The sequence below is a fragment of the Hibiscus syriacus genome, unplaced genomic scaffold (assembly GCF_006381635.1).
Source record: "Hibiscus syriacus cultivar Baekdansim isolate YM2019G1 unplaced genomic scaffold, ASM638163v2 tig00116971_pilon, whole genome shotgun sequence".
Classification (NCBI taxonomy): Eukaryota; Viridiplantae; Streptophyta; class Magnoliopsida; order Malvales; family Malvaceae; genus Hibiscus; species Hibiscus syriacus.
In genome coordinates this window covers 6,082,701-6,090,314 of record NW_024063495.1, presented here as the reverse complement: position 1 = coordinate 6,090,314, position 7,614 = coordinate 6,082,701, and the positions used below count along the sequence as shown (strand labels likewise).

Below are 7,614 nucleotides of genomic sequence, written 5' to 3'. Positions count from 1 at the left end.
GATTTTAGGTTTTAGGTTATGAGTTACGATTACGGGATATACTGTGGACGGTTCAGTGTTTCAATATATTAATATTCGTGTTTGGAATTTGAAAATAAAATACGCTTTGCGATACTAATGGCGCTTTGAAAATCGCATTGCGATTATGTATTATCTCGTTACGAAAGTTAGTATCGCGTTGCGAAAGTAAGTATCGCGTTGCGAAAGTCAGTATCGCGTTGCGAAAGTCAGTATCTCGTTGCGATAGTCAGTATTGCATTGCGATTTTCCAAATTCCCATTGCGATTTACTTATTCGCATTGCGAATTGGGAAAATCGCAACGCGAAATTGGAAAATCGCATTGCGATAGTAATAATCGCGTTGCGAATCTGGAAACTGATTTGCGATAATGGAGATCGCGTTGCGAATTAGCGATCGTATTGCGATTTTGTTGGTCATTTTGGTAAATCCGGAAAAAGTTGGTTAAAATCGTATATTATATGAGATTTTTGGTCACTGAGGTTATTTTCTCTTTGTTTTAAATCATAAAAAGACCACAACTTCAAGATCCCCTTTGATTTTATGACGATAGAGAATCTTCTTTCAAATTTCAACAATGAGAAAGTGAAGGAGGAGTAAATGAGATATATACTCTAATTAGGGTCGATCCTGACATTTTAAGAGTCCTAGGCAAAATAAAAGATAAGGGTCCTTAAAAAATAACTTAAAATTCAAGATTAAATTTCGGTAAACGCCAAACAAATTTTTCATTAAAAATTATACAAGTAGATTCTATTACATTACCAACATTATTTTACCAAATATATAAAGAGACATCACAATTTTTCACTCAATTTACTCCTATCATGTCTTCAATCATCTCTTAGAATCATTTCTCTCAATCGAAAATTGACGCCTCTCACCTATAAAACAACATACACAAATTCTCATAAGAAACAGTTTCTTCTAGCATTTTGAGATACAAAGTCATTGATAATAACATCAACATCAATGTTTTCTATCATCTCCTTCTCAATAGATAATGTTGCTAAACCATTGTTATCTTGATATAATTTTTCATTGGATCCTCGAAATGCAAGATTATGTTTAGCAAGATATTTCACAACAGAAAATATTCTTTGTAACACTTGTATCCAACGCTCTTTCTCTTTCATAATATCTTCTTGCAAATTTTTATCGATTGTTTGATTTTTATCCAATCTTACTCTCAATTCATTCCAAGTATTCATATTAGTCATATGTTCAACACTATTTTCATGTTGTTTAAGCCTTTGGCTAATATGTTTCCAATCACTTAAGCCATCATTTGATAAAAAACTTACATTACTAATCGATTTGAACAACTTGCAACAAAACAATATACTTTGTCAACATTTTTGGAATAAACTAATCATTTTCTATCACTAGTCTCACCATTGCTCAACTTTCTAGAATAACATGTATATGAGAAATGTCTATAATATTTATCAATAGGAAATTCAAGATCCATTTCTCTTATGGGCCCTTTTCAACTAAAATATCCCTCGCATTATTGTCAATATTCTCCTAATTTATAGGATCATATATATTCAAATGAGGAAGTGTTTCTTCACCAATGCCTAAATTTTCAACATTTTCATCAATTGGCACATCATTAAAGTCAATTAGATCATTCACTTCATCATTCACATTTTCAGAATTTCCAGGGTTTTCAGTATGCAAATTTTCAGTTGATTGATTCAAAATTTCATGATAATCAACCTTTTTAAACACAAATTTATCAAGAGCACCTTTTTGTGACTTCTTTAACTCCTTCTCTCGCTTATTTTTTTTTCTTTTTTCACTTCCAGACAAATGTTTTAAAGGACTCGAACTCAAGATCCGCTTAAGAGATATCAATCTACTTATCACTTGAATCACCCTGTTAGTGTTATGTGGTAATATTTTGAATATGTCTTTATTAAATTTAAGATAGTGGTATTACATAGTTTTATAATAAGAAAAATTATTTGTAATCTAATTTGTTTCATTTATGATGTTAAAATTTAAACTTTATCTTATACAAAAAAATTAATAATTTATCTCATTAGACTAATTAATTATTAGTAAATATTATGTAAGAGGTTATATAAACTAATTGAGTTAAATTATGAGTTAATTCTATGTAATTTTGATTAAAATAATAGTCAATTTTTTTGGACAATAACTTAGTTAATCACAAATAAAAAAATGAAAATTTATTTTAAAAATAAAATAATTCAAAGTTTTATAAAAGCATTAAAAAAATAATTTTATTGCCACTTCTACTACATTTCATTCTATTCACTTTGATCCATCAATAAAGCCCAACAAATATAGGAAAAGGCTGAAGTTTTGGGTTCATGACTTTTATGCACTTAGATTTGGATTTTACTTTCACCTAAATTATCTCATATTTTAGTATTATTTTAAATCTCATCACATTTGACTTGTTTTTAATTTATTTTTTAACAAGAAATGCCAACTTTATTCCATTACTAAAAATTAGCTGACCCTATTCCCATATGTAAGTGGTGAGGGAGAGGTAAGATAGTAAACTGCCCCCAACGAGTTGAGAGCGGCTTCCGTGGAAGACCTCCGGCAGTCAGAATTATGAATTGCCCACCGTGGGACTCGATCCCACGACCACAAGGTTAAGAGCCTTGCGCTCTACCAACTGAGCTGGACGAACAATTATTCCATTACTAGAGTATTAAAATCATTTCTCCTCATTAATGTGGTATACAACTGGAACCAAAATACTAAAACGTCTAAAATGAAACTAAAACAAATCTAGAAACCTAAATAGCCGGCCTTTCTTATTTTGCTATTAACATTTCTTCATGACACGAGTGAAGCAAGAAGAAAACAAAATCCAGATTGAACCTGGAGCGCGACCCATCAGGGGGGCCCTCCAAACCTAGGCCCTAGGCGGTCGCACTCCGTACCTAGGCTCAAGGCCGACCCTGACTCTAAATTTACGCAACTTGGACGATAAAGATTATGGATCAAAGTCAATTTTATCTTCTTGTGTGGTTAGAGAAGATGTTGAAAAATGACGGTTTCAATATCAATGTGACACAATGACAAAACTTTTAAGAATTTCATCTTTATAGGGAAAAAAGGAGAAAGCAAAAAAAAATGATGTGACCAACATGTTGCTTCTATGTCAATATAATGCAGTCCATGTCTACACAAAACTGGTTATGTGACATTGTTATTTTTTATTTAACGTCCAAATGACAAAAAGAATGAAGTAATTTAAAAAATTTAATGATCAAATTAAATTTGTTTAAAGTTTAATGACCAAAAAAGGAACAAGATCAAATTACAGTGGTAATATTTGTAGTTTAACCATTAACTATTTTCATCCAATTAAAAGAAAAAAATAGTACATATGAATAATATAAAATATTAACCAGCAGAACAACTATTAAAATATAACTTTTGTATAAATTATTAGGAGTCCAGCTTCAATTCCGCGTATCTTCGCTCTCCCAACTTTTATTGTTCTTTCTTTCCTTTTTTTTCTTCCATTTTATTTTCTCTCCGATTATTAGGGTTTCATTCAGCTCCTGACGCCTCTTCGTCGATCGGCTGAAGGTAAAGTTTGCATAGAATTTCTTGCATTTTTTAAGTTATACCTTTTCCGAGTTCATTTCTGTAAGTTTCATTTATGGTCTGTAATTAGGGTTTTGAATAGTGCTTTCGTTGTATATTCGCTACTGAACGCATTGATCCGCGCTCTCTCTCTCTTATTGTTCATATTCCATAGCTTCTGTTTATTTGGAGTACTAATTCCAGTATTAGATTTTTGTTGGAAATATTTGAGTGATAAAATTTCTTTTTCTTTTTTGTGTTTATTTTTAAGCGAATTTGATCTGCTAGATTTTTTTTACTTCCTCAAATGTTAAATTTAAGTTTTTAATGTCTGATTTCTACATTGATCTTGAATATTTAAGCGTTCCTCTCAGCTGCTGAATATGTCAGTGGAGGTGAAAATTGGGTTTTGACGGATCATTGATTCATTAGCCATATGTTGGTGTTATCCCTGTTACTATCGATTCCTGTCTTTCAATTAATTTTAAGGGAGCTGTTTAATGTTAGTTTTCCTTCCATTTGGATGGGTTCGTCCTTATGCTGTCTTTTTTACCCTTAATGTAGATCAGGATTTAGGTGTTGCAATCTTGATGCTGTTTAGCACTGGATTTCTGTGTATCTAATTGATTAAATCATTTATGCTTTTGGAAATATTACAGCCAATGGAGGTTACCCAAGTGCTTTTGAATGCACAATCAATAGATGGGGCTGTTCGGAATAATGCCGAAGAAAGCTTGAAACAGTTTCAGGAGCAGAACCTTCCTGGTTTCTTGCTTGTACTCTCTGGGGAATTGGTAAATGAGGAGAAGCCTGTGGAAACACGCAAGTTAGCGGGTTTGATACTTAAGAATGCGTTGGATGCTAAGGATCAGCAGAGGAAGGTTGAGCTTGTTCAAAGATGGTTGTTGTTGGATGGCAATGCCAAGAGCCAGATTAAGTCAGGTTTACTGAAGACTCTTTCTTCTCCGGTATCTGATGCTCGGTCAACTGCATCTCAAGTTGTTGCCAAGGTTGCTGGCATTGAGTTGCCACATAAACAGTGGCCCGAGTTGGTAGTTTCACTTTTATCAAATGTTCATCAGCTACCAGCTCATGCTAAGCAAGCCACTTTGGAGACTCTTGGGTATTTGTGTGAAGAGGTCTCCCCTGATGTCATTGATCAAGATCAAGTAAATAAAATACTTACGGCTGTAGTTCAAGGCATGAGTGCTTCCGAAGGGAACATTGATGTAAGGCTTGCTGCCACAAGAGCACTTTACAATGCTCTGGGATTTGCTCAGGCAAATTTCAGCAACGATATGGAGCGTGATTATCTCATGAGAGTTGTTTGTGAGGCAACCCAGTCCCCTGACGTGAGAGTAAGGCAAGCAGCTTTTGAGTGTTTGGTTTCAATTTCATCAACTTATTATGAGAAACTAGCCCCTTATATCCAAGATATTTTTAACATCACAGCAAAGGCAGTCAGAGAAGATGAGGAGCCTGTGGCTCTTCAAGCGGTTGAGTTTTGGAGTTCAATATGTGATGAAGAGATAGATATTTTGGAAGAATATGGAGGTGATTTTACTGGAGACTCTAATATTCCTTGCTTTTACTTTATCAAGCAAGCAATCCCTGCCCTTGTTCCTATGTTGTTGGAGACACTGTTGAAACAGGAAGAGGATCAGGATCAGGATGAAGGGGCATGGAATATTGCGATGGCTGGTGGTACCTGTCTTGGGTTGGTTGCACGGACTGTAGGAGATGATATTGTCCCTCTTGTTGTGCCATTCATTGAGGAAAACATAACAAAACCAGATTGGAGGCAGAGGGAGGCAGCAACTTACGCCTTTGGTTCAATCCTGGAGGGCCCTTCCCCTGAAAAATTGATTCCACTTGTGAATGTTGCCTTGACATTCATGCTTACTGCTTTGACAAAGGACCCAAATAGCCACGTCAAAGACACTACAGCCTGGACCCTTGGACGAATTTTCGAGTTCCTTCATGGCTCAGCTGTAGATACACCCATCATCACTCAGGCAAATTGCCAACAGATCATCACAGTTCTGCTACATAGTATGAAGGACACCCCAAATGTTGCTGAGAAGGCCTGTGGTGCTCTCTATTTTCTTGCTCAAGGTTACGAGGAAGTGGGTCCATCATCTCCTTTAACTCCCTTTTTCCAGGAAATTGTTCAGTCTCTTCTCACTGTCACTCACCGTGAAGATGCTAGGGAATCCCGGTTGAGGACAGCTGCATATGAGACATTAAATGAAGTGGCGAGGTGTTCAACAGAAGAGACAGCTCCATTGGTGTTGCAATTGGTGCCTGTCATTATAATGGAGCTTCATAACACTCTTGAGGGCCAGAAACTGTCATCCGATGAAAAGGAGAAGCAGGGTGAACTGCAAGGCCTTCTTTGTGGGTGTTTACAGGTCATTATTCAGAAGCTTGGTTCATCAGAATCAACCAAGCATGTGTTCATGCAGTATGCAGATCAGATAATGGGGCTTTTCCTAAAGGTTTTTGCCTGTAGGAGTGCAACTGTGCACGAGGAGGCCATGCTTGCAATCGGAGCCCTTGCTTATGCAACAGGGCCTGATTTTGCGAAATACATGCCAGAATTTTATAGGTACTTAGAAATGGGTCTTCAGAATTTCGAAGAGTACCAAGTCTGTGCTGTCACAGTTGGTGTTGTGGGCGATATTTGTCGGGCATTAGAGGAAAAAATTGTTCCTTACTGTGATGGGATTATGACACATCTTCTCAAAAATTTATCGAGCAACCAGTTGCATAGGTCTGTAAAGCCTCCTATATTTTCATGCTTTGGCGACATTGCATTGGCAGTAGGTGAGTATTTTGAAAAGTACTTAATGTGGGCCATGTCTGCGCTTCAAAGCGCGGCAGAGTTGTCTACCCATACAGCAGGTGATGATGAATTAATAGAGTACATAAATACTCTGAGAAATGGAATACTGGAGGCATATTCTGGGATTTTCCAAGGGTTTAAGAACTCTCCGAAAACCCAGCTTTTGATTCCCTATGCACCTCATATCCTCCAGTTCTTAGATGGTATATACATGGAGAAAGACATGTGAGTTCTTCTAAAAGATACTCTTTACTCAATTGAATGGCTTCTTTTATGACGTGTGGTTATTAACATTTTTCTTATGTTCTGTATTTCCCCCTAGGGATGATGTGGTCATGAAGGCTGCCATTGGTGTCCTTGGAGATCTTGCTGATACCTTAGGCAGTCATGCCGGTTCTCTGATACAGCAATCTGTCTCGAGCAAGGACTTTTTAAATGAATGCTTGTCTTCGGAAGACCTTATGATTAAAGAATCAGCTGAATGGGCCAAGCTGGCCATTACTCGTGCCATTTCTGTTTGAGGGTGTTGCCATTCAGCTTCATCTTGTTTATTTTCTTTTGGGAAGTCCATGCATCTGGGTGTGTCGAGTTGAGGGTCTGGGATTGCATGTGTCAAGTCATAGCCATTGTCCGATAACTGAAGTTGTCCATCTTCAAGTTGTCACTAACTCTTGCATCATAATCATCGGGTCAGATTCCATCATTAATCAATGGAAGAAGTGGATAGATATGGTTTCGGAGAAGTTGATAAACCTCTGCTTGTTATCGGAGGAGACTTGCAGTTAGGACATGACCAATGTGTCAATAGAAGCATAATTTTTTTTTTGCCTAGGAGCGGTTTCTGGCTGTTAAATTGCAGGTTACTGGAAACAGATGATTAATGATCAGTTTCAGAGTGCTGCTGCAGTTCAAGACATCTCATATGCTTCACATTACCATAGCTGTTCGATCTACGAGTTCTGGTTCTGAAGTTTAGTTAAAGTCTGCTTCTTTTGTATAACTTGGTTTTGGTGCGGTCAAGAGTTAACCATATATACTGCATGCTATTGGGAGCATTGCATCCAGCATTTCTTTTTCCTCTTTTTTTCCCCAAAAGAAGATTCAATTGTTAGAACAAGTCAGGAGTCAATTGTTCAAATATCATGCATTCATATTTTGTTTTGTTTTGAAA

The 7,614-nt window shown here is 36.4% G+C and overlaps 1 protein-coding gene across 1 annotated transcript; it reads left to right on the top strand.

Annotated features, from left to right (window-relative positions):
- The first annotated feature begins 3,486 nt into the window (after window positions 1-3,486).
- Window positions 3,487-7,614, top strand: LOC120191673 (importin subunit beta-1-like). The gene is made up of 3 exons (XM_039194582.1): window positions 3,487-3,601; window positions 4,258-6,668; window positions 6,766-7,614. Exons 2-3 carry the CDS (start codon window positions 4,261-4,263, stop codon window positions 6,962-6,964), a joined length of 2,607 nt encoding a protein of 868 aa, XP_039050513.1. The 5' UTR covers window positions 3,487-3,601; window positions 4,258-4,260; the 3' UTR covers window positions 6,965-7,614.

Coding starts and splice junctions, on each gene's coding strand:
- LOC120191673 (XM_039194582.1), top strand. CDS start 4,261: ATGGAGGTTACCCAAGTGCTTTTGAATGCACAATCAATAGATGGGGCT. Junction 6,669..6,765: donor ATATACATGGAGAAAGACAT/GTGAGTTCTTCT, acceptor ATTTCCCCCTAG/GGATGATGTGGTCATGAAGG.